Source organism: Lates calcarifer, linkage group LG7_1, assembly GCF_001640805.2.
Source record: "Lates calcarifer isolate ASB-BC8 linkage group LG7_1, TLL_Latcal_v3, whole genome shotgun sequence".
Taxonomy (NCBI): domain Eukaryota; kingdom Metazoa; phylum Chordata; class Actinopteri; family Centropomidae; genus Lates; species Lates calcarifer.
This window is the reverse complement of record NC_066839.1, coordinates 8,432,088-8,452,168: the sequence shown is the minus strand read 5'-3', so window position 1 is coordinate 8,452,168 and position 20,081 is coordinate 8,432,088. Positions and strand designations below refer to the sequence as shown.

The following is a 20,081-nucleotide window of genomic DNA, read 5'->3' as shown; positions in this document are numbered from 1 at the left end:
CAGGTTAAACCAACCAAAAATATAAAAAAATTGTTTAAATTAGCTCCACCTTGACCTGCCACAGCTGTAAAACATTCATCCATCAACAGTAATAATCCAATAATATGATACACTGTACAATATATTAAAACCTCTGCATAACACATACATTTACTACTGATAATTTGTTAATTCCTGTGTACTTGAAAGTAGTTTTATTTATGAGAAAGCCAAACTAATTGAGTGTAATTGCACACTTTATTTTCAAACAGTTTACTACATTTAATCTCAATATATTTAAGGAGAGTCTTTATTTGCTGAGAATAAGAGAACTGCGTGATTATTTCCCCACACAGCTCTCAGTAAACACTGTCACCATCCAGAGTTCACGGTGTATGACATTTTACTGGTGGGCGTGGTTTTGGCTGCTCAGCGGGGGCTCGAGCTTCAATCAGAACACCTGTGGAGGTTTCTTCGAGGAGGACGAGAAGACTGGACATCAAACTCACCTGAAACATGAGGCTATCTCTGACGGCGTCTTTGTTTTTTACTCTGGGATTAATACATCCTATCAACATGTCGGCAAGTGGTTTTTAATTTCTTTAACAGTATATACGTTACGTCAATCTCGGGTGTGCTCACCTTTCCTACTTCCTGATGTTATACACGGGTTACGTTGCTGTCGATCGATTAAGAAATGTCAAGGTGTGCTTACTTTTACGGCTTTATTGTTCACTGTGGATTGAGTTTTGTTTAAAGTTTGAAACATTATTACATTATTCATTATTATTATTACTAACCTGTTTTAGTTTCCTAAAACGAATGTACTGTAGTCGAATTTGCTCATTGATTACACTACTGATTGATTTTTTGTTATTATTTTTATTTAAAACACTCAATAGAAGCGTATTAGTAGCTATTAGTGGTTTTACAGCCTAGAAGCTCAGTAGCAGACAAAATGTTGCATGTAAGGAACTGAAGGTTTTAAAGTCAGTGTGTCAGTGTATTTCAATGCACATCACACTTCCTTTTGTTTGTGGTTTAAACTTTTTAGTGAAAATTATTTGTATGACTGAGGCAGAAAACTAATTGCATGCCTTTTCTTTTCTTTTTTTATGGATTTTAATAGTTCCAGTATTACATATCTTTCATTATTGCCCTATTGGCAGTAGTTGAAGTATTCAGCTCCTCACCATAATATAAAAAATACTCTATTTCAATTAAAAGTCTGTATTCACAATTTAGCATTAATAAAGTACATAAATAGTATTACCAGTTGGATTTCCTTAAAGTATCATAAGTATTAATTGTTCAAAATGACCCTGTTCCCACTGTATTCCCTTTATATTATTTAATTGTTTTATTATTACTGATGCATTAACATGTAAGTTTAATTTAAATGTTGTTGGGATTGGAGCTGCATTGCTGACTTTGAATTGCTTATTTTGTCGGATTTGTAATGCAAAAACTACAGATACTCAATTTATAATGATATAAAGCTTGTTAATAGATAATCAAAGTTGTTGAGGATTAATCTCCTGTTAATATATAAATTGATTAATCAACTATCCATCATCTACCCTCTTACCCTGTTGAGGGTTGCTGCAGTCTGCCGTAGGGCTAACTGATAACTGAAGACATCCATACTTAGAGGAAATTTAGATTTCCCAGTTTACCAAGCCTCTGTGTGTGTTGCAGAGGGAAACCCATGCAAAAAGTGACAAATGGACAAGAGACTTTTATCACCAGGTGTAGAAACTACATGTTAAGGTGATATAATAAAGCTCCATGCTCTCTTGTACAAAAGTCACGTTCTCTGTGTGAAACTGGTCAACTCTGTTGCAGCGCCTGTTAAATGTAGCACTTCATGATGATTCAGTATTTTTAATCAGTTACTAGTTAAACACGTGGTCTACTGCATCTGTTCCCCATTATTCCTGCCTGACACTATTTCCAGAGGTAAACATTTCATTATAACTACAGCTGGGAAGCACATAAGGATGCAATATAATAAAAATCCTGTGATCCAGGAAGTACCTGGGGGAATGTGATGTGTTTTTTTTCCTGACAGTACGAAAGTCCAGATTGTTCCAAGATGCACAGAGCAACTTTTTATTCTTCACACGTACCTCATGTAATCTTATGAGTTTCAGATATTCCCCCACTCTGTGGGCTTTGAAGCTGGCTGTAAAATATTCATAGTGTTTCTCTGATGAACAACAGCAGCTTTAATAGACTGTATATTGGTTGCAGTAGATACAGGCTTACAGTTTGTGAAACACAAGAAATATTACTTATAATATTACTTCAGCACCCCCAGACTTCACACAGTAAATTCAAAGTACGTAATGGTATATGGATTCTTCACATAAAGAACAAATTGACATTTTACAGGAGCTTTTTACCTTCATGTGATCCTACAGCTCAGTACAAACACTGAAACTGAAACAAATAGCTTGAGAGAAGCTTTTTCCACATGTATTGTTCTTTCTGCTGTATTGCAAACAAAAGATTCTGTTGTCTTACATTTTTGCTGCTTTGCCAGATGGGTGGAGTGACATTATCATTTAAGTTGAGCTATATTCTACTCATGACTTTTTATTGGTGATAACAATGTGATCACTTGCGTCATTTGGGTTTGTCAGCCACAGTGTGTTTTTTAGGATTGTGTCACTTCAATGGGACTTTGTATCTAGGACATGATTCATTTCTTTATTGCCCTCTCAAGGAAAGTACCTTCATTAGATTTCTTCGCCTCTTTGTTTTCATATGTCTTAACAATAGAATATGAAAGAACAATGTAGAGTCATTGTGCAGCAGTCAATCATAAATATCATAATCATAAATATCCTGATTCATTTTCTCCGTGGAATCAGTTTTCTGCCCACCCTGAAGACTCGGAGGGGTATGACCTGGATGGTTCTGGCTCTGGTTCAGGGGATGGGTCAGACCAAGGTAAAGCTTGGTGCCATGTTCAGTGACTATACAATTGTTGATTTACGGAACATGTATCGTCCACTTTACATATAATACAGAGTTTATCTAATTATTATTTCCAAAACCACTCACAACGTGATTCTCCCTGTTTTCAGTCTCACCAAGTGAAAATACAAACGTCTTGGATCAACCCAACAATAAAGGCCGGGCCTTTGACGATAAAAACTGGCCTGAAATAGACACTGGATCAGGATTTATTTTTATGGCAAACAGCAAGAGCCCCTTGGAGAACAAACGAATCGTTGCAGGTACTTTGCAGTGTGTCATGCTGATTTTGACAGCAGTTATACAGCGTGGATTAGTACACTAACTCAGTAATTTATCTTCACAGGCATTATCGCTGGAGGAGTAACAGGAGCAGCACTAGCTGCAGTACTGATAGGATTATTAATCTACAAATGGCACATCAAAGATGATAGAGGATACATTTTGGCCCAACAGACCCACACGGAAGAGGTTGTTTAACTGTCCACACTTTTGAAAAACTCTCTCACCAACATTGATGATACTACCAGGCCCTACCTTTGGAGCTACTGTAAATTTATCCTTTCCTCAGATGTTTCGGGGAGGGAGGGTAAAAGTGCACAGAGAATGACAACTATTTTTACATTTGATGTATCTGCAAATATATCTGTTGTTTTTAATGCTAATTTATTTAATGATATGACAAAAAATGAAGGATTGTCTTAACTTTTTGACTTTTCTGATGTGTATCATTTACAAAGCTCTGAAATTGTGTCATTTTTACCCAGGGCCATGTGACTGTAGCTACCATTGAGGATACTGAAGCCAGGTCCTCTGTGTTTTAAGGGATGTGATGTTTTGCTGTGTTACTCTCATTTTTTAAATGGAAATCAGATGCTGGGAATAGTCTGTCATTTTCCACTTAGTTAAAAATTAATCAAATTTATGCATCAGCTCCACTGTGTCAGATCCAGTTGCCGAACCAATGGCTTTATATGATTTTTTTTAATTAATTAGTACAGCATTTTAATTAAGAAGATAATGAGAGGTAGAAGAACTGTTTGCAAAATGTGTCTGGATATGATCAAATACAAACCATGAGCCTACATGGTGAAAAAAAAAAAAAAAACGCTCATGCACTGAACACTCCCACTTGTGTTTTCACATATTTTGTGTGTGTGGGTGTGTACAGAAAATATTTGTGTCACAGTACGAAAAGCACAGGTGTAAATAATGAAATTAATAAAGGATAAGTTCCATGATAGCTGTTCATAAATAGTATCATAAGTAATACCAAATGCAGGACCAATGGGTGCATGCACTACATGCAGAACTAATAGAGGACTAATTATTTCCTGTAATCCTGTTAAGTGAGGAAACCTCACTTAGCTAATTATTGAGATTTTTGTAAATGAAAAATCTAGGGGAAACTCATATTAAATATCAGGTACAATGATTACGTAATGACAATCAGCTGCTAGAATGTAACATGCTAGCAGCTGCCTATGTACTATACAGTGCCATAAAATAATTTTTACTATTTTTGTACTGTGTAATTGTTAATAAATTAGCTTTATAACAATTTCCATTCTCTGTATCTTTTGTGCATACAGTATATGTGCAGTTTGTAGTTGTGTATATCTATTAGTAAGTAATCATTCGTTTCTGCAGTTGTTTTGCATCTCTTCATGTCTCTTTGTGGTCATTGTGCATCTTTTTCAAGGAATTTTGCTTTTTTTTTTACTGGCTGTTTTGTGTCTGTCTGAAGTTATTTTGAATCTCCTTGTAGTTATTCTTCATCTTCTACAAGAAATGATAACACTTGATGAAACAGAGCCTCTGGCTTAGTTGTGGCCCCTTGACCTTTTGAGCCATTGGACAATTCAGTAATCCATCCATGAGTACAGTACTTGAGAACTTAGTTAGGGCAATATAACACTTTGCTCGGTCCTAATCCAGCCTCGCCTAACGGAAGAGTCATGTTCATAGAAAAATTGATCGCACAACCTCCTGCCTGTCAAAGTGAAGCCTGGTCTCCGCCTCTTCCTCCCCGTCAGAGCGTTTGTTTTTATCCGCGGTGTCACGCAGCTCGTCGGGGGAAGTTGTGGGCGTTCCTGCGTGTCCGTTCGCTGACTGTTGATGCTAAGGAGCTTCTTCTCGATCACGACCAGCAAACCTCTCCCGATGTTTCTCCCTACGCTTGTAGAGGACATGCATCATTTTAAACCTAGTCGAGACAGACTGTACACCACCCGGTGTTGTGGATGTTGCCACGTCCGGACGGGGACTATCATCCTGGGAACATGGTACATGGTACGTAAAATGGTTGATCTGGGGTTAGCATGCTAACGGAAGCTAGCGCTACCAGTCAGTTGTGTTAAGTTCGCTAAAGTAGCGAGTTATATAATGAATGCCAACCAGACAGCGCTAACAGTTTCTGAGGATGTATTATAATCATTATCAGAAGCTCCAATATTAGCTAAATTTTATTTTTTATTTACTTTAAAGCCGTTATTACCTGGCGAGTCCAAGGCGACAGAACGCTAGCATTAGCTTTATCGACAGCCTGCTATCATTTCGGGGTCTGGATAAACGCTTCTGTCCGCACTCTCACAACCTTGAAAATCTGGTTGTAAAATTGACAACAAGGATTTATCAGCTCCTAGCTGCAAGGGGTCTGCAAGTTAAAATATATACGTGACATTTGGCTTGGATAGCACGTTAGCTATTTAGGCTGAGTTGCTAACGTAACGGTTGTGAAACAGGAGAAGTTTGGCTTAGAAGAAGAAATCCGCAGTAACGGTCATTTCTATGAGCGGGACGCAGATTGAAATCACATTAAGACTGTGGTAGTAGGGGAGCTGTAGTATCTGATCGTTTAGCTGTCTTTGTCCTGCGCACATTTTGTTCCTACAGCTCTCTAAAGTCACAGCTAGATTAATCCCCTTCTCGTTTCCTCACATCACACAACAGATGTCTCTGGTTCTTGTTTCGTTTCCAAATCCTCCACTGAGGTTTTAATTTTTTTTTACTTATTTTTGCCAGCTGGACAATATTTGACACGTGCAAAACTCACGAACCACGGCCCCTATTTCCACTAAAATCCACACTCTGCAATTTGTTTTCAGTTGACATCAAAATCTAATACAACAACAACCAAATAGAATAGCCCCAAGAAGACCAGGATGGGATGCAAAGACCAAATCTTCCATATTAGAGAGGCTGGTAGTCTGATGCACTGTAACAGGTGCATAGTCATTAACTGGAGATATTTTTTTCTATGGTCAAACTCTGCTTTGCTAGTAAAATGATGAGTTAAAAAAAAGTCTCAATGGATTAATAACATTTTCCATATTTAAATAATAGTTGGACCAGTTTCACTGAAAATGCAGCCATAGGAATTTCCTAAAGCTTAATATTACTAGTATGAATTTGCATACTAGTAATTGATTGGAGTATTTATTCTATTCATTCATGTTTGTCACTCTTGTTTGAAGCTATTAGAAGGATTAAACACCAAAGATCTTCTGTTTCACTTATGATACTTTAACACTAAGCCTTTAAGCCTTATTGGAACAATTGCTGATAGCTAATGTTACAGCTTAATTGTGGTCCCTAGGCAGGTAAGGCTGTTTCCCCCGTAAGACAAGTGTCTGTCTGTGCTGGTTTAGACTGTGCCAGTGATAGATGCTTTCACTCAGTTGTACCATGCATGTAGTAGGTCTTAATCCCACTGTGTTTATGCTGTCTTCATCTAAATAACCAGGATTTACTCTCACCAGAGATATTTATTCGAACTCCCTTCCCTCTTAAAGTTGTCTGAATTATATAAAATGGTAAACACAGATGGCCTGCCCACTACAAAGGACTTCTCAGTAGTTAAATCCATCCTACGTGATCAGACTTTTGTTGCAGCAGTTGCAGTTTTGTGCTGTTGTGACTTGGTTGATTATACAGGAAGCTGACCTTGTTGAATAGCCTAACACTAATATTTTTATCTTTTATTGCATCTTTAGTTCCACTTCCCTAAAGTTAGTTTCCTGTTTAAAGGTTTATTCCAGTCCATTTTTGTATTTTCATCCGGGTAACCATTGATTTCACAATATTTAGAATTAGTTGTTTGTAATATCTATTTTTTTTCTCAATAACGTACTATATCTTGTGAATGCAGCATGTTTAGCTTGAATACTGCAGTGCCCTTGAATCGTTGAATGGTTCCTCCTCACATCTCGATTCACATATATTGATAAAATAAACATGACAAAAAAGGGTGGTAAAGTGTTCACTGTGGTATTGTCTTTGTCACACATGTTTCTACAAGTCAGTTTTGTTGCACTGCTGACATGAAGTGAACCCAGATTGATACACAATTTGTAGCTGATGTGCTAAGACATACAAAACTACTGCTAAGAGTCCTTGCTTTGACCTCTCTCCTCCTTCCTCTCCTCAGGTAGTCAACCTGTTGATGGGCATCCTGCTTACTGTAGCAGTGACCCACCCAGATAACGTGCCGACCATCGACTTGCAATATGAGGTCATCGATCATTACTTTGCCTCCAACAGGATGTCTGGTAAAATTGTGAAGTCTCCATTCACTTTATCACACATTTACACTAGAGAGACAACAATTAGTCAATCAATAGCAACTTAATCTGCAACAATTTTGATTATCAGTAAACTGTTTAAGATGTTTTGTAGCACAAATGCCAAAAATTCTTTGGATGCTGCTTCTCCACTGTCTGTTTTCTCTGTTTTATGTAATTGTAAACTGAATATCTTTGGGGGCTGTTGGTTGGAGAAAACAATACATTAGATGATGCCAACGAGGACTCTTATTTTCTGACATTTTATAGAGCAAATGATTAATTGATTAATGGAGAAAATGGTGTACAGATTAATCGATAATTAAACTAATCATTAGTTGCACTCCTAATTTAATCAAACACAGCTCACTCTGTTGCGTTTGGCCTTTGAATTCCACTGTGTCCTGATGATGAATTGCCCTTTCAAACATCACTGAAAGAGATATTTTCTTCATTAGATTTTTCAATGTGTAGATGCTTTTTCTCTTTTGGGCCTCTCACTAACCCATTGAGCTGCTGTTATGCTGAGGTTGAACATGTGATTCATCTTCCACAGGGAGCACAACAACCTCCCAACTGACTGCTAAACAAAACAACTCTCAGGGACAACAGAACACTGCTGTGTTGTTTACATGGCATCTAAAAATGTTGTTATCGGTGGTGCAACGTCACCGGTGTCGTTCCTTTGTATTTCCTCAAGGATTTAAGTTCGTCTTAGGTGTTTTCTATTTGTATGTGCCAGGGCAGGGCTGGCAGGACTGCCAGGGTTGTTTTCTTTTCCAGCTGGGGGTTGTTTTGTTGGTTGGCTCGGCAAAGGTCTCTTCATTTTTCTGAAACTGTGACTCAGCGGGATAGGAGGGGAAACAACCTCGGTGGGTTGACCTTCCCACAGCAGGCACATGCCAGCACACAGGGCAGTGGAGGGTGTCCACAGCCTGCAGAGACAATGTTAGCATTCAGACTGGTTCGGTTATCATTACTCCTATTGGACTATTGTAACATTAGTCCAGCTTCATCAGGCTCTTGTGTTCTTCAGACTGTTCGTTATCATTACTCCTATTGGACTATTGTAACATTAGTCCAGCTTCATCAGGCTCTTGTGTTCTTCTGTATCTTATGTCATAGTAAACAGAAAATCTTTGGGTTTTAGAAAAGATGTACAATTTGAAGAAATCACACTGGACCTGTAAAAAAAAGTGATTTTTTTTTACACATTTTCTGACCTTTTAAAATAATCTGGAGTTAAGTTGAGTTGAAAGTAGAGGAGATTATATGAAGATGGCTTTTATGCACCATTTAACACTATATTTTTTGTTCACAAAGATTGCAGTTTATGTTTTACACATAATAAAAGCGGTATTTTTATATAATCGAATGTACAGGACCCTCTTTAAATTCATGATTTTATGGATATTAAAGGTAAACCCTGTGTGAGGTTTGTTTTCAGTGGCCTATAGATGAGCTCCAGTCTTACAACAGTTTCATACATTGATGTAGTTGTTGTTGTTCTTGAGCTACTAAATAACAGAGAACTGTGCATGGACTGCATTGCTGCAGTATCTCTCTCACAGGCGTTGTTTCTCCAGCGCAACAGGCAGAACAGTTTGAGGAAGCGAGTGATGGAGGAAAAAGAGGATATGAAAGGCAGGCCTTTTAATTATCTCAGGCTGGGTTTCATCACGGCAGAGAGGGAGAGGCTTAATGCTCTCCAGAGCTGGCCTTTAAAAACAGAGTTGGCTGGGAAGAGAGAAGCCCCAGAGACTGTTGACTTACACTGTATGCAAATCACAGCAGCCATTCTCACTTATATATTTAGATTTAAGGCTAACGCTGAAATAAAATTAAACTAAACCTTCGCCTGCATTTGGTAATTTTATTTGTCATCATTTTGTCTCCCACAGAGAGTGCTTGTGTTGGATTTGCCATCTCTCTGCTGATGCTCACTATCAGTGCCATGATGGTGTACGGAGCCATTACTGTAAGTGTGCTCTGTAGATACGGTGCCTTTCTTTAAATGCTCTTGACAGCGTGCATTTTATTTAAAGGGCTGTCATGGTTTCTTATGCAAATGCGTAATCCCAAAATATGCAAGTTTAAAAGTTTCTTTCAAGATGTATAATAATAGCAGCACCCGAGTTAAGAGGTGAGTAAGACATAACAGGAAATACCAAAGCACCCTCCTCTGTTTTTTTTTTTTTAACTACAGTACATCTTTAGCTGAATGTTTAGAAGAATCCTGCAGCAGTGGGGGTGTAGCACACAATGCTGTGTTCTCACTGCTTGTCATCTGTACCTCACAGGCCTGCCTGATGGCATCAGGACTGACAGGTTTGATAGCCTTTTGACGTGGACCTGCATTAAGCTGCTAGTTGGGATGGCTGCACAGTTATCACATCTGCCGGCTGGGTACACCATGCATGCCGGTTATTTATGCTTTAGCTGTGCAAGTACATGCTCCCAGACAAATGTAGCAGATCCCCATTTCAGTGGCGGTGCAGAGCCACTGTTAGTGTAGTGTCTTAGTGAAGTACCCCTCAGTGTTTGAACCATGATCATAAATGCCAGAGATATTCAGGACTTTGCTACATAATGTAGAAATGGACAATGAAGTAGATTCTTGTCAAGGCTGGAGTATACTGTGCTTTTGGTAGAAAAAATACCCAGAGTGCCTCTAGAGTTTCTTGTGAAGTGGAAAAGTAAAAGAACCACTCTGTTTATTTTTCAACCTTCTCTATGTGTTTGTTACAGTTTGGCTAAAATGCACATTTACAACGTCAGCTCTCCCTGTCTCTGTAGACAGGCTGTTTTCATTTAACCCAAACCACATCTGAAGGTGCAGTCACAGCCTGAGCAGTAGGAACAAATGTTTTCAGTCTAGGAAAACTGGAATTAGACTTTTAAACAAAGAAAAACAAGGTTACGTTTTTGTACTTGGTGCACCAATGAAAAACTCACTATTTCTTGCTGCTCAGGATGTGAGTTCATCCTCAGCTGTATGATTTCTGGATGTTAAGAAAATTTGCCCACGTGTAAGGAAAATAATTTAAAGAGAAATATGCAGAGATAAGGTTGAAAAAAATGCAACATGGTTCTTATTTTAAACTAGATCTCCCCGGTCATTTCTCATTTTCTGATTTCCTCAGCACCGCGACGGCTGGCTCATCCCTTTCTTCTGCTACCAGCTGTTTGACTTTGCTCTGAGCTGCCTGGTGGCCATCAGTTCTCTCACCTACCTACCCAGGATCAAGGACTACCTGGACCAGCTGGTCAGTCCCAACAGCCCCAGCAACCCACATACTGTCTCATACTGTCAACATTACCAGAATCAATCACACAAATCAATCATACTTCCTCTCCCATTTTAATGCTGCCATAGAGAACTCTGACAACACTACATACTTGTAAACAGTTATAGAATACGCGGTTTTTGTAACCATAATGAATAATTTAGTCCTTGTTATTTTGACTGGGATTAAAGCAAGTTACTCATTCAAGAATTGTTAGCATTTTAAAGCAGGATACCATGTTTATAGAAAGGAAATGAAATGAGGAAAAAGCAAATGAGCTGCTGACTATGCTGCTGACAAATCCCTCAAACTAATTAAGGAAACAGTCAGCAGCAAACTACATTGTTTCCACAGCAAATTCATTTTCATTTTTTTAAATCAAAAGAAATACTTTGAAATTTGCAGATACAGACTTTACTAAGGGGAGGTGATTACATTTTTTCTTAACTGACTCATTGGTAACGTTAATGGTGATGTGAGTTGAATAAGTATAAATAGGTTTTATTGATTACCTGACATTGTCTGTTCTCTTCCTCCTCAGCCGGATTTCCCGTACAAAGATAACCTCCTCTCTCTGGACTCCAGCTGCCTGCTGCTCTTTGTGCTGGTCTTCTTTGCCTTCCTCATCATCCTGAAGGTGAAGGCTGTTGGTTATTTACAGTTAAACCTGGTTTATTCATTGTGTTGGTTCATTTCATTTACATATGATGATGATATTAATGGCCTCTCTGTTCAGTAAACAAGTCAGTTCAAGGAATTCTAATTCATTCTTGGTTTGCCAAGCTAAGAAATGGCCGATATATTTCTGTTAACAGTACTAGAGCTGTCATATTAAACATTTTTTCTGGTATACGTAACTTGTAGGAATGAAAAAAGAAGACATTGTGGTTTGGCAAATGTGAGGCTTGAAGCTTTTTCACTGATGGTTAAAGACTTAGACTGATTCAGCTCTAAAAATCCAACTTCTCTCTGCTTCGTAGGCTTATTTGATCAACTGTGTGTGGAACTGCTACAAGTACATCAACAACAGGAACATGCCAGAGATTGCTGTCTACCCTGCCTTTGAGACCCCTCCCCAGGTATGAGAGCTACCACTGACACCCTCTGATTGACAGTTAGAGTTTTTATGAGCAGCATCTACTGTCATAAAAACACACTTGACACAGCTGCAGTGACATGTGATGCTTAAGTGAAGCCAGCAGGTGGCATACTGTCCACGCACTGACAGCCAAGAGAGAAGTCATTGAATAAAGTTTAGAGACAGGTTCACCATGTCAGGGGAAAAACATCTGTTGGCATCTGCATTTTGAAAAAGAGCGTGTTTATTAACAGATTTTCACCAATAAAAACCTGACAAAATGTTCAGACGCTACACGTTTTCCCTCATATTAACAGAGTGTTTTACCGCTGTTCACACTAAACTGAGTCCTGATGTTATGAAGTAAACTCAGAATTAGGATTGAAACTATTTCTATTATTGTTTGGTTTATAAAATGTATGAAAATTGCTATAAAAAATTACACACAACCACCACAATTTCCCATGTCCAAGTTGACATACTTAAATCAAAAATATTCAGTTTACGATCACAGAAATCTAAGAGAGGTCTTTTTCTTTCTTCTCCAGTACATCCTGCCCACTTATGAGATGGCAATGAAGATGCCAGAGAAGGAACCACCTCCCCCTTACATGCCCGCTTAAGCACCAGCACTAGTTGTTGCCAAAACACACACACACACACATGCACACACACTCCCATCATATGCATTCCTCCATTCCCTCACTAAGCCCTTTCTGAACACCATTACGCCCTTGACCTACTGTGTATGTGTAAGACCACTGAAGATGCTTTGTTCATCCCCACCCGCTGTATTTCTGTAGAGGTGCGAGAGGAGAAAGGTGGGGAAGGTTGAGGTCTGTGTGAAATAAATAAATACATGAATGAATGTGATGAGCAATGGAAGCTACCAGCCCTTTTTCCCTCTGGCCTTTTTTATGTCTTAGTAAAAGGGATACATGTGAAAATTAAATTGCTTGAAACGCTCTCATCAATCCAGCACCATCCTATCTATAGATTGATATATGAGGTGTAAAAAAAAAAAAAAGAAACTATTATGACAATCTGCTTATTATAGCTCTTATTGTTGAATTGTGTTACTTTTTCCCCTAATTATTAATATCTAGACTGTTCCATCTCAGTCTTGAATGGAGTCTGTAGCTTTTTTGTCTGTTATTTATTTAGCTTTGCTGTGGTTCAGTTCACACCCCACACCCCCTGACATTTTCATCACTCTGTGCTGCCCTGATGTGTTAGCAAAGCTAGTGAACAGTTTTCCAGCTGAGTCTGAAAGAAAGAGAGAGAGGGAGGAACAGCAGAGGGCAGTGATGGTGGATCTCTGCTTCTTTCTCACCTGATGTCTGGAGCAAACAGCTAGTCTTGTGAACATTAGTAGTTGCATGCTTATCAACCTCCCCATTACTTTACTGGTAATATGATTTTATCCTAGTGGAAATACATTTGACTTCAATAAACATTTCTGATCATTTGTATCTCCATTTGACTCTTTTGTTCATGACAGATATGCTGAAGTAAATTCAAGGAAGAGAATAATAACCATAGGCTGTATATGGGTTGTGTTGTTACCGTATATTTGGCTTTTACAATGTAGAATTACCTCCAGTCAGAGGGAAAAACTGAATCTGCAAATAAAAAAGTCTGATTTAGAATTGACTTTTAAACTTTTGTATTTCAAAAATCCTGGCTAGGAAAGGAAACTGGCTTTACAGAAAAAGAAGACATTAGGAGAAAGGGGGGAGTGAGAGGCCTGCAGGTCATGTCCCACCTTTGGATTGGGCGGACAGTTTGACGTGTCGTGCTGAGAGCTCCTCATATGTGGGGGCGGTCAGTCAGACCCCTGCTGAGCGGAGCAGGACCCACAGAGACAAAGAGAGCAGACACTGGACAGACCAACGGAGAAGACTCTGCACCCAGATACGATGAAGTCTTTACTCTGGAGCCTCTTGTACTGCGCTTCCCTGCTGCTGTCTGACGTACTGGGCACATATCACCACCTCAGTGCAGGAGATCCTCAGCTGATAGCTGCACAGAGCTACGCTCAAACCAGAAATAATGGTCGACCACCGCAGAGGACCCTGAATCCAGCAAGTAAGTTTTACTGAAGCCTCTAAAATGCTTTGTTACTTTTCTTGACTGTTTCAGTTGGTACTTTCTAGTTCTGGTGAAAGAAGAAATCAGCAACATAATTGTGTAAAAACACCAGTACTGGAAAGTAGCAAAGTACATTTACACAAGTACTATGTGATTTTATCCTACTCATTACCTCTACTCCACTACATTTCAGAGTGAAACATTGCAAACAGGATCTAGTCAGGACCTCTTGACAAGTTTCAGATGTCTGAGTTGTTAGCAGTTCCATCAAAGAGACATTTCCCTTCTAAACTTGTTTGATTGTTCAGGGCTTAAAGATGTAAAATTATCCAGTATTTCAGGAAAAAACACCAAAGAATGAATACTAATTTGTGTGTTAGAACTTCTTCTCTCCTACCATATCAAAATAGATTTATTGTGTGTCCCCTTGGAAGGGCCATATTCCTAGATTTGGGATCACTGAACAAACTAGCTCCATCTCAACAACAGAAAAATGCCACTTACACATCAGTATTAATAATCTAATAACATCAAATACAATAACATTAGTCACAAGGGATTTGTTTTTTGCAGGGCAAGTACATTTAGCTGATAATACTTGTGTACTTTGACTTAAATGGGATTTTTAATGTCAGCTTTTATTATTTTACTGTATATTATAGTATGATACATTTCTTTGTAAGCAGCATTTTAATGCAATTTCAATGTGGTGTTAACGTCATGATCTATTGTTATGTAGTTTTATCAATTATCATTGATTTTGTGTATAAAGTATTATCCTTCAAAGTAACTATAATTACCAAATAAATATAGTGGAGTTAAAAGTTCTATATTTTCCTCTGAAATGTAGTAAATTTTAAGTATGAAGCATGGAAGCTAATTTTTGCCGATGACATGAAAAAAAGATCCTGTAAGTAATTATAATGAAAAATTGATAATTTTTTCATCACATTGGCAGAAATGGGCCTCTATAATAAAGTGGCATAAAATAGAAGTACTAAAGTAAAGGAAAAGTACCTCAATACTGTACTTGAGTAAATGTACTCTCTTATATTTCACTACTTTCTAGCCATATTCTACTCGTACTTGTTGTAAGTCTCTTGTCTCATAAAAACATAAAAATAATGCAAATTGTTTTGTAATAAAAGTCAGTCCCTCTTGACAGTTACACTTTTAGAAAGTTACTTTTTGAAGTTAAAAAAAAATATTAAAGGCTTTTAAGACCAGATATTTCATCTGTCAATAATTTAATCTAACCAACAGTATTTTATACTTTTCTCAATCACAGCATGCATGAAATCTTAATTCTTGACTGGGGGGTTTCACAAGCACTGTGCAGTACAATTGAAACCAACCAGGTGGCTGAACATACACTTATGCTTTAACTAATCATTGGTCTGTGATTGTTGGATATTTTCACAACAACTTTCTACACAGTGTCAACTTACACATCTTTCCTGTTTGCCGTCTTTCAACCTACTAATGTTCTCTATCACTTTTCCTTTCTGGTGGCCCTGTAGTTCACAGAAGTGATTACACGTATAGAGGAGGGTATCACTACCACTACCAGCCACCAAGGATCCCTCCACCGGTAGTGTATCGACCTATTCCTCTATCTCCACCAGTGACTTACCACAGACCCTCAGTCCCTATGCCGCCCTATCACCACAGGTTCACAGGGCCACACATGCACCACATATACAAAGGTCTATCTCCACCTGTAGCTCACCACCCACACCAGAGGGTCAAAGGCCCATTTCCTTACAAATTTAAAGCTCCATGTCCAACAAAGTCAGACCCCACAGTGCCCACAATACCTGTGGTACGCCTTCCTACCATCCTCCCAACTCTGCCAGAGCCGACACTGCCGCCAACTCTGCCAGCAACCACAATGGCACCGCTGACAACCATCATGCCGGTGGTGGTGACCACATTGCCTCCAGTGGAGACCACCGCTCCTGTGACGCTACCGGTCAGTACCCAAAGCGGCTTCATCACCACCGTCAGTCCTGTGGAGACAGGTAGAATATTACCAGTCAGGTTTGCTTCCCAACACAAAACAATTCTCCTCCATGCTTTCCAGGTTAGATATTTTTGTTTCTCTTTGATCAATGATCATCTAGGCAAGAGCCGCTTAAAGCAGGTGTCATTTATTTAAAGGAAGAAATCGACATGTTGAGAAATACGTTAATTACCTTTCTTGTTGAGAGTTAGAAGAGTGATAGCACTCTCGTGTCTGTTAAATATAAACTAATATAAAGTTACTGCCATTAGTTGGTTAGCTTAGCTTAGCATAAAGACTGGAAACAGGGGGATACACCTAGCTTAGCTCTGTCCAAAGGTAACAAAATCTGCCAAAACAATTAGCTTGTCTTCATGCTTAACTAAGCTAACCATCTGCTGAGTGTACGTCCATATTTACTGTACAGACAAGAGGGTGGTATTATCATTCTCCTCTAAGTCTCAACAAGAGGGCGAATAAGCACATTTCCCAAAATGTTGAACTATGCCTTTAAAGCAGTTATCATTTTATTTACAAATGATGTAATTTAGTTTTGTCAGTGATGTATTTTAGTGGTAAGAGACAAAGGAAGTAGCTTAATAATCAGACTAAAGGTGTTTTAAGTTGTTGACAGCAGCTTCAGGAAAAGGCCATTTCTTTTATAGAGGCCTGGTTAGTACTTAAGTTGTAATTTTGAAAAAGCAGCACCTGATGCTAAACTACAGATATGTAGTTTAGTATACTGTATGTGTAAGTGATTGGACAGGCAGGGTTCCTAACACTGTCTCCATCTATAGGTGTGATGTCACTTTATATGTGTGGGCATCAAGCATCCTTTCCATTCAGGGAAATGCGATGAAAGGATAATACCAATGAGAAGTCTCTAACGGACTGCTGGACACTGAAATGATGCATAGTATACATCTTATGGCATACTTTATCATTTCAGCAGAATGTGATGCACAAAAATGTCCTTTTGTTTCCATGGGAACGGGTATTGTGCATCATGAAGTCATCTGTTTTTGATAATTAACTGTATCTGTTTCACTGTGAAAGTTCAACCAACAAGCTTAACTGTTTCTGTCTGAATGATGAACTGGGTTTTGAGTATTAAATGGATTTAATCCTGCCATGGTTTGGTTGATCACCAGAGACAGAGTCTCAGTGCAGGAGCCGTCCCCTGGACCTGGTCTTCATCATCGACAGTTCTCGCAGCGTGCGCCCTGGTGAGTTTGAGAAGGTCAAGATCTTCCTGGCTGATATGGTTGACACTCTAGACGTGGGCTCAGAGGCCACCAGAGTGGCTGTGGTCAACTATGCCAGCACGGTCAAGATTGAGTTCCTGCTCAAAGACCACTTCAACAAACCTGACATGAAGAAAGCCATCTCCCGCATCGAGCCCTTGGCGGCTGGCACCATGACCGGCCTCGCCATCAAAACCGCAATGAACGAAGCCTTCACCGAGCAGTCTGGAGCCCGACCTCGCTCTAGGAAGATCACCAAGGTGGCCATCATTGTGACGGACGGGAGACCTCAAGACCAGGTGGAGGAAGTGTCTGCCGCAGCCCGGGCCTCAGGCATCGAGATCTACGCTGTTGGGGTGGACCGTGCAGACATGCGCTCCCTGCAGCAGATGGCCAGCATCCCCCTGGACGACCACGTCTTCTATGTGGAGACATACGGCGTCATTGAGAAGCTCACCTCCAAGTTCAGGGAGACCCTGTGCGGTAGGACAAAGAGGAGCCTGCAAGACCTTTTCCCACCATTAACCCTGGTTCTAGTTCCGCAGTAAGGGGCACCTACAGTCTTCAGGGGGGTTTGTTTCAGTTTGTGGATCATTTACAGTGTTATTGGTGAATTATAAACTCTGAAATCAGCACATGCTCTCAACCCCCACATGGACTGCAGATGTCGGCACTAGAACCTGCTTGTAGCTGCTAAGTTAAACCCATGTAAAGTCTTGGGGCCATGCAGCCCTAAACTTTCAGCTTCTTTTTTTTTTTAAAAAAGAAAATGTTAAAATGTAAACAGTGATAATTAGTCATTTGTTTTGCAATCAAAGCATCATTATGGACTGCTTTGAATTTACTCATTTTTATTTGAAATTATTTAAATGTACAGTAGAACCTCACTTTTTCAAACCACTCTTGAATAGAAATCATCCAGATGAATGCAATAAGATAACTGAAACACATCCACATGGAGGTTGACTATATTCTTTATATGAAATGTCTGCCTGCAAATGGATTTCAAAAGCACCCTTTGTTGCGGCTGAAAAGAACTGACATTTCAAAAAGAGATTCTCAGTAATTGTAAGCAACTTGCTGATGACTTTTTCTGATGATTTTCATTTTCCAATATAAGTATTTTGTTACACTGGAATTTTAAAGATTTGGACAAATGAGGTTCTGCTGCAAAATGTCTTCCATATCACTGTCTGATGTTTTGTCTTTTGTTCCCTCATTTATGAAATCATGTGTTAATGTACTATTTAGTGTCATGACTGTTGTTCTTCAGGGTTCTGTGATTTTATTTGTGTTGCCCACCGCACAGTGAACCTAAGTTCTTCACATGACCTTGGCTGAGATGTGGTGAACGTGTATGAATGGACCAAGTTTTCCACCACAAGTGACATGTGGTCAAGTACAAATGCCTCAGAAAATGAATATGATGTTTTTTGAACTCGTACAAACAAATAAAAAAAAAGTAGAAGTATTTATTTTTTAAGAAAAAATTGTCAGCAAGTGTCCTCTATAGAAAGATACACAGGTAATCATCAGCTAGTTCTGGTGGACTTTAGCTATCTGCAGAGTAACCTAGCTATAGTATAATGTATGCTAGCACATGAAACTGTTCCCTTTGCAGCCATTTTAACAGCACCATCCCTTAATCCCGGTTTATTCCAGGTCTGGACCCCTGTGCCATGGGACATGACTGTGAACACATTTGTGTCAACAGCAATGCCTCCTATTACTGCAAGTGCCGGAACGGTTACATCTTGAATGCGGACAAGAAAACATGTTCACTGAAACGTAAGGACATACTGCACAGATTCCTGAAGTAAATATGGCTTTTTGCATGTGATGCTAATGAAGCCTAAAAGCTGTCATTCACTGTTGACTGTAGCAGGTAATATTATTGAACTGTTCCACTACAATTGCATTTTTGTCATGGCAGAATAGTGATGTAGATTATTTTAGAGAGTGTGTATCTTTAAATGTGACTCTTATTAGTTTCGGCTGCTCTGTTGGAAAAAGTAGAGTGGGTGGTACTGTGTGTTTTTTCACTCTCTACACAATCTGTTACACTGATGTGAAATTTGCTCTCTCCTGATGAAGCGGTGAAGGTGGAGGTGGTGGAGGATCCCTGTAAATGTGAAGCCAGACTGGCTTTTCAGAAGCAGACACAGGCCGCCATCCAGCAGCTCACAGCCAAGCATATCCTTTTCTGTTGTTTCAGATGGAGGACACTTTATTATAAACAGTCTGCAGAACATTGAGCTGGTGACAGCTGGTTATTTCTACCTGCTGGTATTGTTATTGAAATATAATTTAACAGTGTGTCTTGTGTATTTTTAAGAGCAATATGACCATTTCTCATTCTGTAGTTTTCCCTGTGAATGAGTTTCCTTGACTGATCTCACTCGCCGATGTGTCTGGGAGAATAGAGCGTCTGGAGAACATGGTGGGCCGTGCTTAAAGCTGGTCATAGTGGTAAGTGTTAAGTGTTGATTGGAAGTAAAAGAAACCTCACACCCACCTCATACTTTGACCTCTTGTTTATTTACTCTCTACAGAGGCAGCTAACTGATATGTTTCCTGTCAGCAGCAAAGCCATGGACTACTGCAACATAGACATCTGCTTCCTGTTGTCCACCATCCTGTAACTACTGCACAGTGGATTTCAACCATAGATCGAGTGAAGCTGTGATTCATCAACCAGTATCCCTCAAGTTACTGACTGCTGTGGACTGTTAAGCAACAATATCCACAGCTGATCTGGGATTTTTATGAACATTGAATGCAATGTATTGAAACTGCTGTAAAAGCTACTTATACTATTTTCTCTAAACACCAATATGAACATGATGTGAAGTTAAA

The 20,081-nt window shown here is 39.2% G+C and overlaps 3 protein-coding genes across 3 annotated transcripts; all 3 read left to right on the top strand.

Moving 5' to 3' along the window:
* Window positions 1–400: 400 nt before the first annotated feature.
* Window positions 401–4,522, top strand: LOC108895946 (syndecan-1). Its single transcript, XM_018694962.2, has 4 exons — window positions 401–561; window positions 2,856–2,934; window positions 3,072–3,224; window positions 3,308–4,522. The coding sequence occupies exons 1-4, from the start codon at window positions 496–498 to the stop codon at window positions 3,439–3,441; spliced, it is 432 nt and encodes a 143-aa protein (XP_018550478.1). The 5' UTR covers window positions 401–495; the 3' UTR covers window positions 3,442–4,522.
* A 494-nt stretch (window positions 4,523–5,016) lies between these two features.
* Window positions 5,017–13,354, top strand: laptm4a (lysosomal protein transmembrane 4 alpha). Its single transcript, XM_018694961.2, has 7 exons — window positions 5,017–5,253; window positions 7,391–7,511; window positions 9,425–9,501; window positions 10,667–10,789; window positions 11,352–11,447; window positions 11,791–11,889; window positions 12,437–13,354. Exons 1-7 carry the CDS (start codon window positions 5,080–5,082, stop codon window positions 12,509–12,511), a joined length of 765 nt encoding a protein of 254 aa, XP_018550477.1. The 5' UTR covers window positions 5,017–5,079; the 3' UTR covers window positions 12,512–13,354.
* Window positions 13,355–13,508: 154 nt separating this feature from the next.
* On the top strand, window positions 13,509–19,693 carry matn3a (matrilin 3a). Its single transcript, XM_018694963.2, has 6 exons — window positions 13,509–13,976; window positions 15,500–16,000; window positions 17,133–17,708; window positions 18,888–19,013; window positions 19,320–19,418; window positions 19,625–19,693. Exons 1-6 carry the CDS (start codon window positions 13,808–13,810, stop codon window positions 19,678–19,680), a joined length of 1,527 nt encoding a protein of 508 aa, XP_018550479.1. The 5' UTR covers window positions 13,509–13,807; the 3' UTR covers window positions 19,681–19,693.
* The last annotated feature ends 388 nt before the right edge of the window (window positions 19,694–20,081 follow it).

Coding starts and splice junctions, on each gene's coding strand:
- laptm4a (XM_018694961.2), top strand. CDS start 5,080: ATGCTAAGGAGCTTCTTCTCGATCACGACCAGCAAACCTCTCCCGATG. Junction 5,254..7,390: donor TCCTGGGAACATGGTACATG/GTACGTAAAATG, acceptor TCCTCTCCTCAG/GTAGTCAACCTGTTGATGGG. Junction 9,502..10,666: donor TGGTGTACGGAGCCATTACT/GTAAGTGTGCTC, acceptor TGATTTCCTCAG/CACCGCGACGGCTGGCTCAT.
- matn3a (XM_018694963.2), top strand. CDS start 13,808: ATGAAGTCTTTACTCTGGAGCCTCTTGTACTGCGCTTCCCTGCTGCTG. Junction 13,977..15,499: donor GAGGACCCTGAATCCAGCAA/GTAAGTTTTACT, acceptor GTGGCCCTGTAG/TTCACAGAAGTGATTACACG. Junction 16,001..17,132: donor CGTCAGTCCTGTGGAGACAG/GTAGAATATTAC, acceptor GTTGATCACCAG/AGACAGAGTCTCAGTGCAGG.
- LOC108895946 (XM_018694962.2), top strand. CDS start 496: ATGAGGCTATCTCTGACGGCGTCTTTGTTTTTTACTCTGGGATTAATA. Junction 2,935..3,071: donor AGGGGATGGGTCAGACCAAG/GTAAAGCTTGGT, acceptor CCCTGTTTTCAG/TCTCACCAAGTGAAAATACA. Junction 3,225..3,307: donor GAACAAACGAATCGTTGCAG/GTACTTTGCAGT, acceptor TTATCTTCACAG/GCATTATCGCTGGAGGAGTA.